This window comes from Dama dama, chromosome 6 (assembly GCF_033118175.1).
Source record: "Dama dama isolate Ldn47 chromosome 6, ASM3311817v1, whole genome shotgun sequence".
In the NCBI taxonomy this organism is placed as follows: Eukaryota; Metazoa; Chordata; class Mammalia; order Artiodactyla; family Cervidae; genus Dama; species Dama dama.
The window spans coordinates 969,601-991,932 of NC_083686.1; the positions used below are offsets into that span (position 1 = coordinate 969,601).

At 52.7% G+C, this 22,332-nt stretch overlaps 2 protein-coding genes across 2 annotated transcripts; both read right to left on the bottom strand.

Annotated features, from left to right (window-relative positions):
• Positions 1-2,539: 2,539 nt before the first annotated feature.
• SLBP (stem-loop histone mRNA binding protein) lies at positions 2,540-15,852 on the bottom strand. The gene is made up of 8 exons (XM_061145346.1): positions 15,706-15,852; positions 15,471-15,587; positions 10,937-11,041; positions 8,380-8,439; positions 7,941-8,078; positions 7,270-7,419; positions 5,611-5,692; positions 2,540-3,451 (listed from the first exon to the last, which is right to left on the bottom strand). Exons 1-8 carry the CDS (start codon positions 15,762-15,764, stop codon positions 3,335-3,337), a joined length of 828 nt encoding a protein of 275 aa, XP_061001329.1. The 5' UTR covers positions 15,765-15,852; the 3' UTR covers positions 2,540-3,334.
• A 1,948-nt stretch (positions 15,853-17,800) lies between these two features.
• On the bottom strand, positions 17,801-22,242 carry TMEM129 (transmembrane protein 129, E3 ubiquitin ligase). The gene is made up of 4 exons (XM_061145349.1): positions 21,940-22,242; positions 20,099-20,573; positions 19,476-19,635; positions 17,801-19,343 (listed from the first exon to the last, which is right to left on the bottom strand). Exons 1-4 carry the CDS (start codon positions 22,142-22,144, stop codon positions 19,095-19,097), a joined length of 1,089 nt encoding a protein of 362 aa, XP_061001332.1. The 5' UTR covers positions 22,145-22,242; the 3' UTR covers positions 17,801-19,094.
• Between the last annotated feature and the right edge of the window lie 90 nt (positions 22,243-22,332).

Genomic DNA, 22,332 nt, shown 5'->3' on the forward strand with positions numbered 1-22,332 from the left:
GTGGGTCTCCTGTCGGGGAGCAGGCGTGCTCGGTCTCACGGGCATCAGCAGCTGTGGCTCCCAGGCTCCAGCGCTCAGGCTCCGGAGCTGTGGCTCTCACAGTTAGCTGCTCCCCGGCATGTGGGATCTTCCCAGACCAGAGACTGAACCTGTGTCTCCTGCATTGGCAGGCAGATTTCCTCATCACTGTGCCACCAGGGAAGCCCCTCCTCAAGATTCTTAAACATAAAATATACAGACTGGTGATTAAAAAGGCACATACCCCTCCCCCACCCAGATTCCAAGAAAACCGCTAACGTCAAGGTCCTCCCAGTTCACCTATTGCCGTCATGTGACTTCACCCAGGAGGACTTTCAAGTCTGCCTGCCTGGGACAAAAACGCTCCTGTAACCCCTCCGTTAACCAGAAGAGCCACCACCCGGTGGAAGCGCAGCCCTTGGCTCAGGCAGGCTGCTGACTCACGTGGGAGGCGCCATCAGCATCTTCCTCCCAGAGAGGCAGAGGGTCAGCAACTTGATGGCAGGGTCCCGACGGGCCAGCAGGAAAGACGACACCCTGGTGCAGGAGCGGCGCCAGCTGGGGATGACAACCCCGATAAGCCGACCACGTCTATACACGGGAGACAGGAAAATGAATCTCCGCTGGCGACAAGATCACAATCAGCCCGGAACGGTGAAGAATTAATCATGCTGGCCAAACGTAATTGAGTTCTGACACCTCTGGGTTCGAAGTACAAGAGTCAAGAATAAAGACCAGTCAGTCCCAGCCGATCGGTTACCTGTTACACTCACATGGAGAGACCAGATTATGTTAACAGTGCTAACAGGCAGGAACTAAAGTCTGAAGACAGATTTCCCTGGTGCTTAAGAGCATTCTAAAAATATAGATGTGACACCAAAGCGGTAGCTGGGGTGACTCTTCTAGAACCTGAGTCAGGTATCATGCCTCCCACCCCAGACCCCCACCCCAGACCACATCCCTCACCCTCTACTCCAGCCAGCCTGTCTCCTTCACCCCACTTACGGCCAGCACAATCCACGCTACGGCCGCAGATCATTTACAGTCCTCCCAAGGCCCCCAAGTCTCCCTCTCCACCAGCACCAGCCTGAAGTGCTGGCTCCCATCATGGGAACAGGCTCTGGTGGATGGAGTCCCCCTAAATACAGGCCCCAAGGTGAAGGTCCTCAGGGTGTGAGGACAGGTGAACTAGAGACAACTCACCTGCACTCTGTCCCAGGCCCCACCACACACACCCCATGCGATGGGCGAGCCTGGGGTCACTGCGGCAACCACTCCTGCCTGGGGGACCCCAGAGGGGGCATGCAGGAGGGCCCCTCAGAATAAGCCCTCTCCACGGTGGGCTCCTAAGGGACAGGGTCCTGTGCGTCGCAGATGGGAAGGCTCTCCACCTCCACGGTCCTGACCACCTGCTCTGCTTCACTAAGGACCTCCCTCCCCCGTCTCTGGGGAAGGTGGGCCAGGACCTGGAAGGGCTCACCCCCAGCTAGACAGCACCCCACCCCCCCAGGAGCCAGGGAAGCAGAGCCACCTCTGGGGCTCTGCCGAGACCCCTTCCAGCCCATCGGTCAGTGTTTTCCACCCTCCGTGTGCACAGGGCTGCCAGCGGCCACTACGCAGCAAGGGTCCGCTTTGCTTCCGTTTCCAGTGCTCCCAACCCTCCCAGGCGCTGAGGCACCCTCTACCCTGCGCCCCCAGCCCATCTCTCAGGCTCTCGCCTGCACCCCCGGCCGAGCCCCTCGTGAGTGTGGACAGCCTGGTCACCGTCCTCCCACCTCTGGGCCTCTGTGCTGGCCGCACCCTGGGGCCAATGCTTCCGGCTCCCGCAGCACAGCTGGCTCCCAGCACACCCAGGTGTCTCCCAGCCTCCAACCTGCCTCGCAGCTCTCCTGCCTGTGACCTGATGCCACATTCACTGTCCCCAAGTACCTGAGTGCAGGCTTACAGCGCCCGTCTGTGTCCCCCCATCCATGAGGCTGCTGGACAGTGCGAGGTCTGCACACGTGACGGGACCAGGAAGGGCTTCTGCCCCCCGCAAAGCACTTTGAACACAGTGGCGAGAGCCCACTCCTTGCTTAAAAGGAGCTCAGTGTCACTTCCAAGGAGGTGGCCACAGCTGCGGGCAGAGCCAGTGCGTGGAGACGCACTGTGGGCGGGCGGCCCCTTGGGCTGCAGGGGGGACTGTACAGCCCTGGTCCCCAGACACGGAAAGGCCCTGGCACCCCAGCTGCCGACCAAGCAGCAAGCCGACGCCCTGGCCTCCTAGCACCCGCTGGGTACAGACTCCCTTCAGTCGCAGACTGGGGCCGAGAGGCACACGCAGGACGTGGCTGGCTCCACACCCAAGGTCTGGACCTGGCTTCAGCATGACCAGGGCCCCAGGGCAGAGCTGCAAACCGACTAAAAGGAGGTCATTCACCGTCTCCGTGTCCACCCTCCCCGTGCAAGCGCCCAGGACCGACGCTGACGTGGCTCCTCCCAACACAGGCATCACCCAGCAGCCAGTCTGTCTGGCAACACAGTAAGTCAAAGAAGGTTCTTTTTATTTTTGCAATGTCATTCCATACAAAAGCAATAGAAACATAACAGTCTTTAGAAGTTTACAACTGAATATACGAACAGAAAATCTGTACACATTATCATTTACAGCCATTTTACAAAGTGAATTAACTGATTATAAAAAAAAATTCTAATCCCTCTGCTGCCTTAACTTTTGGAGTATTTTAGGTAGAAGGCCCACTTAATGCTATTTACAAGTACCAAATTAAGACTGTATAACTTACACATAAAATCCATTAACTTATCAGCTCAATTCAATATCTTTGACTATTCAGTGCTCTGTATGAGGAAAAATCCCATCTTGATATACTGACAAACAACCAGAAACCTAACGCTTTCCATAGAGATAGTAAAGGAGCCAATTATGAGAACACTCATTCAGATACCAGTGAAGAAAGCCAATGCTAGACTGGTCCCAAGAACAGTTAAACCCAAACCAGCCATTTGACGAGTAGCAATTTAACATCTACTATACCTGTGGAAAACCAGTTACAGTACACTTTCCAGGTTACCATCAAGGATGCTGGAGATTAAGCGATTAAGGTTGTTGCAAGACTGCTTCAAGTTAAATTTTCCTCAAATTTAGTTCCATTTACAATTTAAAACATGCAAAGTACACTCCCTATACATAAAATTAACATTTCTTAAGAAAACGGGGCAAGAACACCACTTCACCATGAGACAGCAAGCTATTAACAGGAACCTCCAGTTACAAACAAGGATGCATGCTGGGCAGTTGGCCTCCAGGTGGCGCCGGTTAGCTCATGGCCGAGAAGTCTCTCAGGGGCTCGGTTAAACAGGCCTCCAAATCGAACTCGTCCTCTGCCTGGTGGTCCATGTGCCTGACTTTGGTGGGGGTGCTGCAGAACATGTCCTGGAAGACAGAAGCACAGTCTCAGCGGCCCCTGGGGCACAGGACTTGCTGCTGAAGGGCACTGAGCAGGGCCGCTCAACCTCTGGGGACTCAAGACTCCCCAGGATCGCAGGAAACTCCGAGAGAATTAACATTCACAGATAATGTCAAACTTTAGCTGACCTCTCAAATTCCCGCCCCCAACCCTGCCCCATGAGAAACGGAGCAACCCTTTAAGTCCTCTGAGCCGCAGCCACTCGAGGCGGTGGGAGCCGTGATGTGGCTCAGAACCACTGCTGAGCCAGAAACCAGACCGGGACGGCCACCCTCAGCTCTGGCCCTGGGCTGACATGGCCTCACTCCACCCCAAAACAGGCGCCAAGGTGTCCAACCTGAACCTAATCTAAGGGGACAACATGAAACCGCCCACCAAGGAGCCTGAACCCCTCTAAGAAGTCGTTTCATGGGGGAAAACAGGAAGATTATTCTAAACTACAGGGAATTAAAGAGACGTGGCTATTAAACATGTAATCCTTGATTAAACTCCGTATCAAGAGAGAGAAAAAGACCTGTGAAAAGGGTTATTACTGGGACAAGCGGAAAGCCTCAACAGCCTGTTTACGCGGCAGCAGTATTCTAGCAAGGTGGCTTTTGTGCACAGCAGTGACGCTGTGGCGTCTCTGCTCATCTGAGCAGCTCTCCCCCTGGCTCCCGCTCCCGAAGGGGACCTGCGGGCTCACCTTCTCCCACCCATCCTGCTCTCTCACCTCCCGCATCCCCCACCTCCACATCACCTCTCCCTGGAGGTCCCAGGACCCCCACAAGGACCCTTGCCTTTATCTGCACAGCCGCCCTCCCAACTTGTCTGATCACAAGCACACGATCAGAATCCGTTTGCTGAGCTGGGATGAGGGTCACTCAATCCAGATCAAGGACACCACTTGCTGAGATCATTCGGCATTGGTGTCTCTGTAGTCCTGCCTGCATCTGAATACCCACTAAACTGGGATCCTCCTGTGGTTAAATATCCTGTTTTAATTTGACAAGTTTCCAGGTTACTAGTCCTCAAAAAGAATTTGTGGTAGCTGTATCCCTCATGAATATCTCTGTCATCCTTCTATGTTGGTGTTTGTGTTACTTCTAACACCTCTCAGAGTCAGAGAGGACCCGGGATGCAGGTGGCCCCACGACTGGAAGGACAGGTACCTGTTTACCAGGGCAACAGGTGGCAGGCAGGGAAAGGCAGCTGTGCACTTTGATTTTACTTGCTCCTTAGCTGTTCACAGTACAGGCTGGTCTTATATAAAGCCTGAGTTTTTCAAGAAAACATTTACTTCTTCTAGTTTTTAACCTGTTTTTCCTTCCACTTTGTGGGCAGGATATTTCTACATGTAAGAACTGGAGCAATCTCCTTCACAACAAGTGAGAGGTCAATCACTTCAGTCATGTCTGACTTTTTGAGACCCAACAGACTGCAGCCCATCAGGCTCCTCTGTCCATGGGATTTCCCAGGCAAGAATACTAGAGTGGGTCGCCATTTCCTCCTCCAGGGGATCTTCCCGACCCAGGGATGGACCTTGCATTGCAGTCTCTTCACCACTGAGCCTCTGGGAAAGCCCCTGTGATAACAAATGCACCCTTTGCTGTGAAGTGCTATTGTGTGTGGCTTGCACACACGCAGAGAAGCCTGAAGAACTCGCACTCAATCAGTAACCACAGACTGAGAGATGGAGGAGTCTGTACACTGCTTTTCATCTTCTGAGTTTTTTTTTTTTCCCTGCCCCAAAACATGTCCTTTTTTAAAATTGGCAAATGTGGGGAAACCCCTAGGCCCAAAGCATCTCTCCATTTATGACAACTAGCTGGTGATCCTGTATCAGCAATTCACCAGCCCAAACTAAATAGCCTAAAATTAACACTAATGACAAGGCCTGTATCTAACACCAGAACTAGAAAAGACCTTTTACTTTTAAATGAAAATGGTGGTATTGATTAGTCAGACCGAACCCAAAATCTTAAAATAGGGATCCATCAAATCTGACATTTCAATAAAGTCAGAGAAAGGGGTAAGGACCCCTTCTTCTAAGCATCAGAATCAAATTTCAGCTTAAAGTTCAGTTTATAAAGGGACATATGTTATAAACAATAAATCTGAAACACTTGTGTGGAAAGGCACTTACGAAGTTGTCCTGAGAGCTCGTCTGGGACTCAGAGCTGCTTTCTGCGGACTCAGTCTCCATCTCCCCAAGGTCCACAGGATGTCTGTGCAGTGAACACATGCGTGTCAGTCACCACGTGAGGGAAACAGGAGGCACGTGATGCAGGCGAGCACGCTAGGCCGGGTCCGTGAGGCCCACGCTGCCACGTGCGCTCCCTGCACTGCCTCTGCCCTGACGAGAGGACGCCCCCCACTCCTCCGCCCAGGCCCTCCTCAAGGAACACTGGCAGCAGCCACCACAGGCAGGATGTCCACCGTGCTCAGAGCACACAAGAAGAAGCTGCCCGCTCCTGCGCGTGGCCAACCGTCTGTACACACCCACAAGCATCCCTGTAAGTAGAAGCGACAACAGTAAAGTCCGGTTTGGGGGGACAGACACTGACAAACCAAACTACACATCACCACTCATTTTTCCAATTTCCTGCTGACAGAGAGAACGGGACAATAGTGACAACTGGAAAGAAACCAGGGTGTGTCTGTGAAGGTGAGGCCAACCTCAAAAGACGTATTAGACATCATTTCAAACCTGACAGTTTCTAATAAACATCCCAGCTCAGAGCAGAAACTCAGACATCTGGACTAACCGCATCTCTGAGGGAGGGAGATGTTCAGACGAGGGAACTGAGGAGAGAACCACAGACCAGCCTCCACCTCCCCGCCCACTTGGCATCTGGACCACATGGCAGTTCAACCTGAGACCTTTTCCACTGGACAGAGTTTTAAAAGATAAAAACCTTCCATAGGCAAAAAAAAAAAAAAAAAAAAAAGAAAGGAAAAACTTTTACTTTTACATTGCTGTTCAGTCACTAAGTCATATCTGACCCTTTTGCAACCCTGTGGACTGAAACACTATGCTCCTCTGTCCATAGGGTTCTCCAGGCAAGAATACTGGATGTTTTCCTTCTCTAGGGATCTTCCCGACCCAGGGACTGAACCCACATCTCCTGCACTGGCAGGAGGACTCTCTACCACTGAGCCAACTGGGAAGCCCCAATTTTTATTGGAGTACAGTTGTTTTACGAGCTCGTGTCAGTTTCTACCAAACAGCAAAGTGAATCCACCATACGGTATGCACACTTGTTGCTGTTTAGTCCGTAAGTCATGTGCAACTCTGTGATCCCACAGACTGTAGCCCGCCAGGCTCCTCTGTCCATGGGATTTCCCAGGCAATACTGGAGTGGGGTGCCATTTCCTTTTCCAGGAGATTTTCCCAACCCAGGGATCAAGCCTGAGTCTCTTGCAAGTGGATTCCATACCACTGAGCCGCCTAGCTCAACAATTACTCAAGCTTTTCAAGATGTTTTATCTTAAAAAACAAACAAAACCCCATGTACCTCTACTAAGATGAGTTTGTCGTAGCTACAAACAGTTAAGTCCAACCCAGGAAGCACATCCCTCCCCCCAGCCCTCCGGGAGCCCACACGGCCGGCTTCGGACACTAGCACAGAGAACAGCCACGATACAGGAGAACCCGCCACACAGTGAGAGAGCTGCTGCCATCACGCAGACAGGGGGGACAGGACTCTAGCACAGAGAACAGCCACGATACAGGAGAACCCGCCACACAGTGAGAGCTGCTGCCATCACGGAGACAGGGGGGACAGGACTCTAAGAGACGCACATTTCTTGCAAATCACATTCTTCTTCAGCTGGGGGATCCCAAAAATGCAGAGCCACCTTCCAGAGTCTGATCTGCTGGTCCCACGACCGCCGACTGTACTTCTTGAATTTGTTGGGGGTTTTGGGATGAACGCCGGGCTGTCGAAGGTGCCTACAGGGAAAGAGGGATGATCCTGGTGCGCACCTAGACCCACGTGTGAACATGAGCCGAACAGCGCTACCTTGCTGACTGCTCATCCCTCGCAATCCACGCTCCAGTAAAGGACACCTGCATTCAGCCCAGCAGCTGCCATGCTCTGTAAAGCTCCCTCTGTATCCTTGTGCGGGAAGCGGGACGCATGCTCCTTACATACACTGGGTAAGGCTCATGTTCTTCTCTAGTAAAAGCTTTACAATCTGTAACCTGAACTTAACTTTTCCCCGTCATGTATTTTAGTAGTCTCACATTTATAAGATAGCTATGATTCCTGAGAAACGTTACCTAACATTCTAAATTATGAAAATGTTACTTGTCTTCATGTCCTTGGTTTTGCAGTCACCAACAGATTCTTCTTTATATAAGTGCCTGAAGGTCATTAATAACACAGCTCTTAGCAGGTGAAAGACACCCAGAATCAGATTCACCACCTACGCAGGTGACCTGGCCAGCCCACGCTGGTGGCACAGGACTACCTGGGGACTTCTTTAATGTAGCGGTCGTAGGCGATGGTGTTCTTCCCGTAGTTGATCTGTTTCTGTCTCCGCATCAGGACACTTTCATCCGTCTCCAAGTCGGCTGGCAATGCGGACACAGACTCCTTCGAATCCGAACTAAACAGAAGGAAAATAACACAGCAAACCTCACAAATAAGATCATTATGTAAGAAAATGTGTAAACACAATAAAAGAGCATTTGCCCTCTGGATTTCCAAACTATATTAACTCCAGAACAGTCTAGAATCTCTGAATATATGGAAATTTAGTACAGGATACATATTTCAAATCAGTGAAGAACAGAAAAAATAGTAAATACTATTGAGAGTCAGCATTTCACGTTCACATGTTCACCTTATTTTTCATGAGTAAGTCACAGGGTTTTTAGTTAGAAAAGAAATGATTACATAGCATTTACCTTCCTGATGATGACTTTCTCTCTCTTCCAAAGTCATTTATGAGGAGTTTCCTTTTATATCTGAGAGCAAAGTAAATAAATGTTGCTGTTTTTACAAAGGTACAGAGATCAACACAATGCTTTCAGAGCTACAAAGGCTCTGTGAGGGTGCGGTCTGGTAAGGGAATTAAGTAACAGTCACAGTAAGGTGGCTTCTTTTTCAGCCTCCCTCAATCACCACTCTCTGGTGAGAAGATAAAGGCTACTTGCCAAGACCATACAAGATGCTTAAAGCAACCAGTTCTGAAAGAAAACTACTGCTGCCAATTAAGTAGTGAGACCATGGAACTTTACATCTCTCTTAAACCCTGAAACCTTCAGGAAAAACTAAACGTGAGCTGAAATGAAGTCTTTATTTCTAATACCACAATCACTCACTAATGAAACACATGCCTGTTGGGCACCGCTCACCTTGGGAAGACTGCACACCTTCCCACCCCCAACCTCCTTCCTTGTCGATGTCACCGGGAATTTGCTTTCTAGCACAGCAACAACCAACACCCAACTTTGCAAAGTTATGTCACCAACCAAAAAACACAGTACAATCTAACCTGGAAACTGCCTCTAGCTAGAAGTTTATGCTAGGGTCCAAAAGATGTCACATATTCTGGTGCCTCACCCTGCCCCAAGTTTGCTGGGGCATCCCAGTGAAGTCTGGACACTAGGAGACAATCAATTAATCTCCTTCTGTGTATCTAGAACCATCCCATGAGAACTCAAACACTAGTCGCTGAAATCATTTTCTGTAGGATCTCATTCTTTCTGGAACCCTTTCAGGTATGATAAGGGATTCGCTGGTGGCTCAGAGAGTAAAGAGTCTGCCTGCAATGTGGGAGACTGGAGTTCAATCCCTGGGTCGGGAAGATTCTCAGGAGAAAATGGCAACCCACTCCAGTATTCCTGCCTGGAAAATCCCACGGAGAGAGGAGCCAGGTGGGCTACAGCCCATAGGGTCGCAAAGAGTCGAACATGACTAAGCGACTTCACTTTCACGTATAACTAAAACCCATTTTCCAATTTTCAGACTGTTGGTGTGTAGTGTGAGCCAGCTGCCTTGATAGTGTGAGCTCACTGCTCACCCCTCACCACCTGGTGGCAAGTAAGGCAGACCACCACCATCAAAAGCTCCATCACCTGGTCTGCTCAAAAGCAGCAGCTTTCCATCAGAAAGGGTGTGATCCAGAGTGGCCCAAAACAGCAGAAGGGCAGGACAACTTCCAGAGAGGAACAAAGAGGAGTCCAACAACAGGAGGGTCAAGACAAACAGGGTCCCCCTGCATCAAACAGGCGCTAGAGACGGTCCCCAGCAAGGGGTGACAGTGGGGGTCAAGACACACAGCACTGGGGCTCCACAGTCCAGTGGTTAGGACTCTACACTCCCAATGCATGAAGCACAGGTTCAATCCCTGGTCAGGAACCAAGATTCTGCATGCCAAGCGCAGTCAAAAGAAAAAAAAATACACAAGGACATGACCAGAGTTGTTATAAACCTTGTGAACAAACACAAAAACTGCACAGACCAAGTCAAACAGCCTAACTTTTCACAGCTGAGAAAAATCAACATCTATATAAATACAACTCATTCAAAATACTGGAGCCTGTCAACTCCCAGTTCACTCTTCTACCCACGTAGACTATCTGTCCACATACATTTTAATGTCTGAAAGAAATTAAGTGGCCCCTTAAATGGTCATAACCAACCCCAACGTGTGCCTGTGTCCTTTCCAATGGAGGCAGCTCTAAACACCACTGACCACTGCAGACGCAGAGGAAGCAGTCTGGCCCTGCTTCCCTGCTTGACAGTGAGGACAGACCTTCTCATCCGAATTAAGAGCCAACAGACTCTTGGCTCAATATACTTCAATTAATTTCAAGCCACAGCATTTTAACTCAAGGCTCATTCACTGGATTGAATGGCATATATCAAGTGGAAGAAAGGCCCCAAAACACCAGGGAGAATGTAATCCTGGGATAAGCAGGGGTGAAGAATGCCATCATCTTCTGAACTGTAAGGAGCTGAGGGAGAGGACGTAACTTGGAAGTGAACTTGAACACACACAACTTTGGGCAGGCCTGCAAAGGGGTCACAGACTCCAAGTCAGGGACTTCCCTGCACTCTGGTACTTCTGAGCTGTTACCTGAGGCAGGTGTCAGTCAAAAGCGCACTCCCCAGTGGAGTGGCAACAGCCAGTGTGGAAGGTCAGAGCACATGGCCATAGATGCCTGCAGCCCAGCCAGCCACTTGTCCAACCACAGCCACCCTAGGACAGCGCCAAGACACTGGTCCACAAACGTCAGTTGGCAGGCTCAACAGACCAGCTTAAGACGTGGCTGGACCCCACCCAGTTTCCCATCCAGCAGGCCTGGGGTGGGGCCTGAAAACCCGCATTTCTCACAAGTTCCCAGGAACTGTGATGTGGCTGGTTGGGGGCCCACCACCACTTTAGGATATGCCTCAAATTTCATATACATTTTAAAACACCACAGATAACACTTCAAAGTGGTCTAAAATATATACCTTGCAATTTCTTTGTTAACTCTGGTCCTCATTTCATCTTCTTCCACTGCACTTGCCCAGTCTGAACATCTAGAACGGGGCTTAGGGCCTTCGGGAGTGGTAAAGCTGCAAAACAATGAAAGGGCACGTTTGAACCATGACACAACTTTCAGTTTCCTTTCAAATCATATATCAGGAAATGTTCTGAGGTTGTTTGGAGAGTGCCAAGAAAATGGGCTCCAGAGTAATCAGCTCCATTAACTCCCTAGCTCGCCAAGTTCCAGCAATTCGCTCCAAGCCTCTCTGGGTTCTGTTAAACAACCGCGCACTCCCTATGTGTCAGCTAGATCATGAGGACACAGTCCATGGGGGGAAAGGCAGACCAAGTCAACAGGTATCATCAGCACCAAGAAGTGCACTTATCTAATACAACTTTTTCTGTAAAAAGTTTTGTTTTTTTAAAAGGATTTTAAAGAAAGATTTCAGCTAATACATTCTCAGTGCTAAGCAGAGTGACCAACACCTAATAAATGTGGCTAGTATTTACTTCCAGATGCACGCAATTAACGGTTCAGAATATATCACATCATAATTAAAATGTGGGGAATAAAAATATCCTTCAGAGCTCTTACCACATCAGGGCTTAGTCTACTGATAAAGGCATCCCTAGAGTTGGATACATTTAATCTAGGAGCTCAGTTCTATCTAGAACTCAAGGAAATCTTCAGTCAAGTTCAGGCAATTTGAAAGCATGGGGCTTCATGCCAAGAATTGTGGCAGCTAGAATTGTTGGTATGTCTGTTATTTATAGATAAGATGTAAACTCACATTTTTATCTTTCTTCCTCAACTTTCTATTGGTCACTACTGATACATCAAAAAGAGAACTTAACCTCAACTGCAACAACAAGCAATTTTATATATTCTAGCTGAAAACTCAATGGCATGCTTTGAAAATGCAACAGCAATAACCAAAGAAATAATCCCCTTATGTAATTATAATTTCTTCCCTTAGTTACCCCAACCAGAAAAACTCAAATCCTAAAAACAAATTTCCACAGTATAAATATGGTTGGCAGGGTCTGAAATCAAATTATTGAACAAGTTAAAATGACTCAAGATTGTATCACAGACACAGAAGAAAATCAAATGGAGGTGTGCCCAGGGTTAGACATCAACACTCTCAATAGTGTGTCAAGAGGTCCAGGTCTGCATTTCCCAGCCATAACAGGTGCCTCAGCTTTTAAAAGGTACTGAAAAGACTCTTGAGAGTCCCTTGGACAGCAAGATCAAACCATCAATCCTAAAGGAAATCAACCCTGAATATTCATTGGAAAGACTGATGTGGAAGCGCGAACACTGTGGCCACCTGATGTGAAGAGCCGACTCATTGGAAAAGACCCTGATGCTCGGAAAGACTGAGGACAAGAGAAGGGGGCAACAGAGGATGAGATGGTTGGTTGACACCACTGACTCAATGGACGTGAGTTTGAGCAAACTCAGGGAGATAATGAAGGACAGGGAAGCCTGGCGTGCTGCAGTCCAAGGAGATGCAAAGTCAGACACAACTTGGCAACTGAACAACAATGCCCTTTTACGCCATCTCACATTTTGGTAGCTCGACAGAAACTACCTTTTGTGGAACTGAAACTCATGTTTTAGATTAGGCAAATTACATTCACCACCTCACCCCTAGCTTGGGATGAGTACTTGTGGGGAAAGTGCTCAAATGGAAGATAAAGGTTTATTTACACACTGAACTAACGTCCCTCCAAAGGGATCAGTTCTTGCATCCATGGAGAGGTGGATGGCTCCACTCTCCAAGAACCTGCATTATGTTCCACTGCCACCACAGGGGACTGTGGGAATAAAAGCACACAGAACAAACGGCAGGGGCAATGCACCTAGGACAGGAACATTGCTGGCACAGGAACAAGGAGGCCTGTGTGGCTGTGAGCCACAGGCGGAATCCCAGAATACAAAGGAATTTTAAAGCAATTAAGCAGTTAAGGATTTAACCTTTTGTCTTCAGTTAAAAGTGAGATCACTGCAGGGGTCAAAGCTTGATCTCAAAGATAGCTTTGTGATAATGCCAAAGAATGTTCAAAATACAGTACAATTCTGCTCACTTCACATGCTGGTAAGGTAATGCTCAAATCCTTCAAGTTAAGCCTCAAAAGTATCTGAATCAAGACTTTCCAGATGTATAAGCTAGATTTAGAAAAGGCAGAGGAACCAGAGATGATATTGTCAACATTGACTGGCTCACGGAGAAAGCAACGGAATTCCAGAAAAACACCTACTTCTGCTTGATTTACCTGAAAGACTTTGTGTGGAAAATTCTTGAGAGATGGGAATACCAGACCACCTTACCTGCCTCCTGAGAAACCTGTATGCAGGTCAAAAAGCAACAGTCAGAACCAGATATGGAACAACGGACTGGTTCCAAACTGGGAAAGGAGTACAATAAAGCTGTGTATCATCATCCTGCTTATTTAACTTACATGCACAGTACATCATGCAAAATGCTGGGCTGGATGAATCACAAGCTGGAATCAACTGCCAGGAGAAATATCAATAACCTCAGATGTGCAGATGATACCACTTAAATGGCAGAAAGTGAAGAGGAACTAAAGAGCTTCTTGATGAGGATGAAAGAGGAGAATGAAAAAGCTGGCTTGAAACTCGACATTCAAAAAACTAAGATCATGGCATCCAGTCCCATCACTTTATGGCAAATAGATGGGGAAACAGTGGAACAGTGACAGACTTTATTTTCTTGGGCTCCAAAATCATTGGAGATGGTGACTGCAGCCACGAAATTAATAAGACATTTGCTCCTGGGAAGGAAAGCTATGACAAACCGAGACACTGTATTAAAAATCAGAGACATCACTTTGCCAACAAAGGTCTGTATAGTCAAAGCTGTAGTTTTTCCAGTAATCACGCATGGATGTTCGAGTTGAACCATAAAGAAGTCTGAGCACCAAAGAATTGATGCTTTCAAATTGTAGTGCTGGAGAACTCTTGAAAGTCCCTTGGACAGCTAGGAAATCAAACCTAAATATTCATTCCAAGGACTGATGCTGAAGCTCCAATACTTTAGCCATCTGATGTGAAGAGCCAACTTACTAGAAAAGACTCCCAACACTGGGAAAGATTGAAGGCAGGAGGAGAAAGGGGCGACAGAGGGTGAGATGGTTGGATGGCATCACCAACTCAATGGACATGAGTTTGAGCAAACTCCACAAGATGGTGAAGGACAAGGGAAGCCTGGAGTGCCGCAGTCCATGGGGTCACAAGAGCTGAACTCCACTTAGCAACTGAACAATAACCTATTCCTCACATCTAACCCCAGGGCTGTTAGAGCCTCTCCTTCTCTCACATCTTTCCCCAAGAAATCTCAAATCTTTAAAAGTCACAGGTATGCTGATACTCAATTTATGCCTCCCCACCCAGACTGTTAGATGCTGCTCTCTCAATATCTTTTCTTTACTCATCTCAAAAACTTAAAGCCTAATCACTGACTTCTTCCCCAGACCAGGTCTGGTCCACACCTTCCTCTTGCTAACAAAGTTTTATAAGAGACCAAGGTCTGCAGGCCTCAAAGCTAGAGTCGTCTCTGACTCCTCCCTGCACCGGCCCCTTAACCCATCAAGTACTGAGAGTCCTGCCTTAGAAGTCTACCCTAAGCTACAAACTCCTTATACCATCTCCACTGCTCGGTCTTCACCACCCCTTTCACCTGACTTGGCAGTTGTCCCCCACCCTTTGTCCTCCTCTAGCCAGTCCTCATACTAGCTCATTATGCCTCCCCACCTGAGGGCCCTGGTGTGTGGATCCTCAAGGGACCACCTCCCATCTCATCCGGACCGAGGCCTTCCCAGACCACGGATCTGAAGAGCATGCCGGCCTTCACACAACCGGACACCCGCTGCGTGTACTCTTCAGAAACTCCTGTCTCCCTGAAATACTTTGTCTGACTTGCTGACCCACCCGTGTCAAGAGTATAAGAACAAAAAAGAAACCATGGTTGGCAGGGTGTCTTGACCTGCCCAACACACTGCCCAGACTAGAAAACACTCAAGTAAACTGCAAATTGCAGAAGTACGGCCAAGGCTCCTCAGAAGGGAAGTGCCTCAGGAGCATCAGGGTGCAAAGAGGGTCCTGGAGGTTAAGTCTTGGTTTGCATCCTGGCACCCACCTTCTGTGACTGCTACAACACCCAACTTCCCTGACTCTTTCACGGGGGAGGCTGACTCGCCGTGTTGGAACGTTCTATAAAGTTTGTGGTGGCCCTCAATGCCATCCCTGGAACCTAGCAGGGCTCGCTGACTGAGACTGAGCCCAGTTTTTGTTGACACCCGTCACTGAGACACCTCCTCGGATCCTCAGGGACCTCCCAGTCCTGTTGTGACGCACAGGGGCCAGGGCTAGTCAGGGGTGGTGACCCAGGGGCGCCCCGACTAGCTGAGTGCTGTTGGTGACCCACCGGCAACCCCGTCAGGTGAGGGGAACCTCCGCCCAGGCCCCCTGAGCCGCCGCAAGGGGCCCACCTGTCGGGTCTGTGACCGCTGGGCGGCCTTGCGAGGCCCTCGGCGTCTTCGGGCTTCCGGCGCCTCCCGTCGGCCGTGCGCTTGCGTCCGAGGCTCCAACGCGCAGGAGGTGGAGGGCTGGCGACGAGAGACCGCGTCAGAGCGAGGTGGCCTGGGACTCCCGCCCGGGACCCCCGTCCAGACCCCGCCCGCCGCGCGCCCGCCCGGGAGCACCCGGCGCGCGGCCCGACCTCACCTGGCGTCGTTGTCGCGACGGTTCTCGTACCCGGCGGGGCTTCGCGGCCTGTAGGCCATGGCGACGCGGCGGGCGGGATCCTGGGGTCCGGTGGCGCGGGAAGCAGACGCGAGTCTCTCTCAGCGCGGCGCTGACTGACGCGCGCGCCCCGCCCCCAACCGCATTTATCAGGCGACGCCCCGCCCCCGGGCTCCCGCGCGCGCCGCGCCGGGCGAGACCATCGGGCCGGGGCCCAGGGGTAGCCCCTCGGCAGCGCGCGCCGCGCAAGCTGCCCAGGCCGGGGCGGCCGCCGTGAAACCGCTGCCCCGCGCACTGCCATCCGGGCGGCGAAGGGGTTCCGCCGGGGAGACTGAAGCGAGGTCCTAAGAAAAGGTTGTCCCCTCCGCCATGGAGGCTGCCGGGCCGCCGGGACGCTCGATGCTGATTGGCCGCGCCTTCGCGGGCGGGGTAGGGGTATTGGCGGGAGATTCGGAGGCAGGCGACAGCGGCGCGCCGAGGGGGCAAAGGACGCGCCTCCGATTGGCCTAGCCCAGGTTTGGGGCGCTCTCCGATTGGTCGGCACGGCCGGACTTTGTCCGCGCTGGCGGGAACCCGGAACCCGGAAGGGGAGGCGGCCTCGGGCTGCGGGCTTCGCGCCCCGAAAAGTCTGTGGTAACTCGCTGCCGGCGTCAGATGCCCAGACCCGTGAGCCTATGTCACGTTGTTCACACACACACACACACCTGTGAGCCTACGTCACGTTCTTCACAGACACACACACAACCTGTGAGCCTATGTCACGTTCTTCACACACACACACACACACACACACACACACAAAACCTGTGAGCCTATGTCACGTTCTTCACACACACACACACACACACACAAAAACTTGTGGGCCTACGTCACATCTTACACACACACACACACCCTGTGGGCCTACGTCGTCACATTCTTCACACACACACATACCCCTTCCCTTCCCTCCCCGCCTCACTGGGCTGGACCCTTGGCCAGTCTCCATGCATTAGGTGGTGATGCTTGTGTGCAAATAGATAAGAGACTTGGGTTCAATCCCAGGGTTGGGAAGATCTCCTAGGGAAGGCAATGGCAACCCACTCCTGTATTCTTGCCTGGGAAATCCCATGGGCAGAGGAGCCTGGAGGGCTACAGTCCACGTTTTAGGGAAAAGCCAATTCTGACTCCATGCTGGAACTGTTTGACAATCATACATAAACCCTGGCTCAGAGAATCCTGCTTTTCTGCCTGACTCTAAAGTGCCTTTGTTCAGAACCCTGTCCACCTGTAGATGGCAGGAAGAAATTAACATATACCCTGCCTGAGGTTTGCAATTCTAGGAAACATTTGCAAGATTATTGGCCTTTTTACTATTCCCTCACCTCCCCGTCTCTGACCTATGAAAGAATCTGGCATCCAGACCCCAATGACATGGTTCTTTTGAGACAGTCTGCCATCTTCTCAGTCAGCCGCTCTCAGAATAAAGTATTCCTTGCCTCAACACCTCGTCTCTGAGTCACTGGCCTGCAGTGCAGCGAGCAGAGCGAGCTTGGACTCCGTAACACATGAGGTCACAAAGTCAGACATGACTTAGTGACTAAACTATCAGAGGGCTATAGTGAAAAGAAAATCAAGTATCTCCAAGATATAAAAAATTCCAGTCCACTGGCTTTCAGTGGGTCGTGTGTACTTCATAAACATGTTCAGGGTCCAGCAGCAGCATAAGGGAGAGGGAGCTTGTGCTGTTGAGGAGCTCCCCCAGCCAAGTGGCTGCGCCACCAGGCTCCGCGTGGGACACAGCAGCAAGCACACAGCTGGAGGCCTCGCCCAGCAGGGCTCACCACCTTGGATCACCAGGGCCCCTCACATGGGCCCCTGCATCTGCAGCATGTGTATGCCAACCCCCACTCCCACCCCCTGGGACCCATCCACAAAGGTTTCCTGGAAGTGAGCTTTTTGAGACCCCAGCTAGAATATCAGGGGAAGATTCATGAAGAGTCTGCCTCCCTTTATTCTGAAGAAAACATGCACATTAAAGTGGCCACTTCTAAGATGGCCTCGCCCCAACTGTTTGAATACCAGGAAAAACAAAATATTGATAACTTCATACTAACATTTTATTCAATAGCATATCACTTTGCTACAATAGACATATCTTTATAAAACTAAGTAACCTTCTCTTCTAGAAAAGACAACCCCAGGCCTGGCTCTCCCTTGCCAGGGTTTGAAATTCCAGGCTGAGGCTGGGCATGGCTCCTGGCTGCCCTTCTGATGGCTGTCCCCTGTGGGTGCCCCCGGAAGACCATGAATCTGGGCTTGCTCACTTCCAAATCCCTGGGCTTGGTGTAGCCTCGGGCGAGTTGAGCCAGCTGATTCCATCTAACCTGCTTAGAAGGACCAAGTTTAGGAGGCTTAGGGCCCCGCCAACAGCCACATTCAGAGTTGTACCCAGGAGCCTAACACTTTCCTCCCTGCACCCCACCTCACCACCAAGAACTGGGAAGAGGGCTGTCATTGCCTTGACTGCGGGGCACGTCCCTTCTGAAGTGGGTGGGCCTGCGGGGAGCCTCATGCTGGGCCCCCACCATCTTGCTGTCTGGACACAAGATGTTGCCGTGCAACCAGGAGTCTGAGACAGCCCATTCCCTGGACTCGCGGGAGCACCAGAAGGCACGTGGTCACAGGCCCCTCGAAGGGGTGGGCAGCCCCACATGCACTCGGCTAAGGGAAAGGCAGGTGAAAACAGCCCCTGATGGAAAGCCTGAGGAGGCTCTGGGTAGGGGGCAGATAGGGGCCACCCCCCCCGCAGGAGGGCGCTCTTGGCTGGCTGCGATCACCAGGAGATCCTGGGCAATGCTCGTGCCCTCCACCACCAGGCTCTGCACCAGGTCCTCAGAGTGGCCTCGTGGGGAGTGGAGGGCGTCCATGCCACAGGGCCAGCAGCCAGCCTGGGGACGGAAGCATGACAGACTGCAGTCTTAGACAAATTCAGGTCTGTCACGTAATTGAGGAGCAGTTAAGACTTTTGTGCCCCATACATTTAAGGCAAGTGGCTAGGTTAGGGTCATCTGGGGCCGACCAAGGGGTTGCCCAGACACAGCTTGGGGGCCCCAGAATGCTCTGGAGATGGATCCAACACCATGTTCTGCGTGCCCAGCACTGACCCCTAGTCGGAAGAACACAGAGTGAAGGAGTCAGAGGTGCTGAAGACCACCCCGCTGCCAGGGACAGAACTCCAGCAGAAAGATTCTGCCGAAACCGCAGCCGGGCCCTTCTGCAGCCTCGGGCACCAATGAGTGGCCGCACCGAAGAGCCACCCACAGCAGCACCGAGGAGGGCCCAGAGGCCTATCTGCCCCTGCAGGCGGCCGCAGGGTCCCCCCAGGGGGCTCAGCGCACGGCGCACACGTCCAGGATGCAGAAGCGCGCGCGGCAGGTGGGGCAGGGCACGCGGCTGGCCAGCCAGGTGTCGGGGCGCTGCGGGTCCTGGCGGCTGGCGAACCACTTGCCCATGCAGGTGAGACACCACATGGGGCGGCAGTAGCACTGCTGGCACTCGCCCTCAGCCGCCGCCTGGCAGGTCTTCACCAGCTTCACGCTGGCCCGAGTCTGCATGCAGCCGATGCATGCCTCCAGGTCCTGCAGGCAGGCCAGGTGGTCAGAGGAAGCCCGGTTGGGCCTCCCTGGGGATGGGGCTCCTGACCCACCCCAGGAGAGGCGGTCCATGGCGGCCTAGCTGTGGGAACCCACCTCCCCTGCCCAGCCCCCTACCTGGCTGCTGGGGACCGAGTAGGCCGGGTTGACCTCCACCAGGGAGGCGAAGGTCTCCAGGAAGAGGTCGCCCAGGCTCTGGTGGATGACCACGTTGGCCGCGCTGCGGATGGGCGCCCGGAGCTTCTCACACAGCTCGCCGTATTCCGTGGAGTTCAGCCTGTAGAGGTGGGTGCTGCTGGGCGGGGACCACTAGAGATGGCCGTGGGGCCAGAGCCCACTGACCCAGTACTGCCCACAGGCCTCTCCTCAGGACGTGGGGAGGGGCACAGAGGGTGGGAGAACTGCAGCTACGGCAGAGGGCTTGGCCCTCGGTAGGTTCAGGCCAAGTCGGGTCCAGGAGGGGCAGGCATGCCCGCCACAGCCTGAACTAGACAGAAGCACCTTGGCCCCGGCCCAGGGAGCCACCAAGCCTCCGTCCTATACAGTGGCCCCCAAACACCCCCAGTGGGCTCCTCGGGAAGACAGCTCAGAGCAGGCTAGGAAGAAAGGGGAATCGCAGAGGACCTGAGGGAGGGGCACTCCAGAGGGAGCAGCTCCCACCCACCCCGCCCCCTGGAGCAACACAAAGAGCAGACCAAGGGCACAGCCACCCCAGCGACCCCAGCCGCAGGCCCGCCTACCGGATGTCGAAGGCCTGCACGGCAGGGTTGGCGCTGGCCACGCGGATGGTGAGGAGCTGCACGGGCAGGTTCGAGTCTGGGGAGAGGTCATGCTGCTGGGACTCCGTCACGGTCAGGTGCACGTCCTGCTGCTGGGCCACGTGCACGCGGTACGTGGTCACCTTCATCACCCACGTGTCTGTCACGATCACCCGGGCACCCGGCACCCCCGTAGCAAACTTGTCAATCCGCCGGAACTCCGTGTTCACGGAGGAAGCCACTGCCCGCCAGCCCGACCGTGGAAGGGCATAGAGGGCCAGGGTGCGGGCCAGGGGGTGGCGGGCCCACCGGTCCCGGGACCAATAGTAGATCAGGGTGCAGGCGATAGCGGGCAGCATCAACGCTAGCAGGAGGAAGGCCCGCCAGGTTTCCGGGGTCTGGCTGGGGTAGTAGAGCTGCTTTTCCGAGGCTGCGAAGCACATGCCCACATAGTAGCCTAAAAGGGATGGGGCAAGCTTCAGCAGAGGTTGGAACTGCCAGGCTGCCAGCCTCCCCAGGTCATGTCCACAGTGCTATCCCTGTCCCTTGGGGGGGTTCCGGGGAGGCCTTTTCCTTTAATGCCCAGCCTTGGGTCTGGCCCTCTGCCATGGCCAGCTCCCAGGGCAAGGCCATGGTGCCCCAGGGCAGGTGGGCCTTGCCCAGCTCCATAGCTGACTCAACTGAGTACTTGTCCAGTGAGCAGAAAACATTCCCATCTTACTACTTTAGTTTTCTACAAACCACATATGAGTAGAGGAAATAAAATGAGAAAATCCTAGAAAAGCAAAAAGAAGCACAAGGATCTGGTGTCACCTCATGCAGAGCTGCCCACAGGCCGTCCTAGGCCTGGATCTCAGCCTCCGGATCCCGCCTGCTCTGAGGAAGCAGACCAGAGTCTGGCCCATCCCAGACCTGGGACGTCCTGTACCAGACAGTAAACGAAGACTGACAAGAGCGTGTCACAGGCACACAGGAGCCAGCTCCAGGCCCCTGGTGGCCAGATGGGGGCCAATTTGCATGTCAAAATTAACAGAGTAGACAGTGACCTGCAGGAAAGGTTTGAAGTTGAGAACATAGTAATAAATGCTATTGATCAAACTGATACATAATAAGTAACTCATTGTGGCAGTAAATAACACTTCTCTGAAGTTTCAAAAGGGCTTTTCTAGGACTTCCCAGGTGGTACAGTGGATAAAAATCTGCCTGCCAATGCAGAGGACATAGATTTGATTTCTGGTCCAGGAAGATTCCACATGCTGCGGAGCAACTAAGCCCGGGAGCCACAACTACTGAAACATGGGTGCTCCAGGGCCTGCAACAGAGCATCTCCCAACAGCGCAACAGTGAAGACCCAACACATCCATGAATAAAATTATATTTTTTAAAAAAGGCTGGGGGTGGGGGTGGGGGCCTTCCCTAGTGTTCAGTGGCAAAGATCCAGCCTGCCAATGCAGGAGATGCGGGTTCTATCCCTGGGTTAGGAAGATCCCCTGGAGGCGTTAATGACACTCGACTGCCGTCACCCTCTCTGCCTGCCATTCCCGCACCCACCTTCCAAGGATTGGGATAGGCCACCCCTAGGGGCATCAGTTAACTCATACCCCGACTCGAGGGACCTGTCCCCAAGAGCCAGCTCACCACCTGCCCCAGTAAGCAGAGCACCCCCTTCCCCAGGGTTCTGGGCCCGCCTCTCTGCCGGGTAGCTGCAAGGGGTAGCACTTCCCCGAGCACACGGGCGCTCCGCCCGCTGCCTCGGCTCTCCAGCACTGGAGGCCGCCCCCGTCCCTCCCGCTCCGGGTCCCGGAGGTCGCCCCCGGGCTTACCGAGGGGCAGCAGTGAGTGGCACAGCAGCGTGGCGGCCGTGCGGCGCAGGTGATACGGCACGAAGGCGGCGTCCTCGCTGCCCAGCCAGCCCGACAGCAAGTTCTGCACCGTGAGCCCGGCCGAGTGGAACTCGGTGGGGGTGAACACGAAGCACACGGCGAACACCAGGTAGGCCAGCGTGAAGGTGACCTCGGGGCTGTCCATCGCGCCGCCGTCGCCGCCGGGAAACCGGCCCGGCGAGGCCCGCCACCCAGCACAGCGTCCGGGTCCGGTAGGCGCCCGGTGGCGCGGGGCGCTCTGGGAAGCGGAGTCCCTGCCCTCGGGGCACTCGCGGGGCCCTCTGGGAAATGGAGTTCCGCAGAGTATTTTGGGAAATGAAGTTCCCGGGCCCC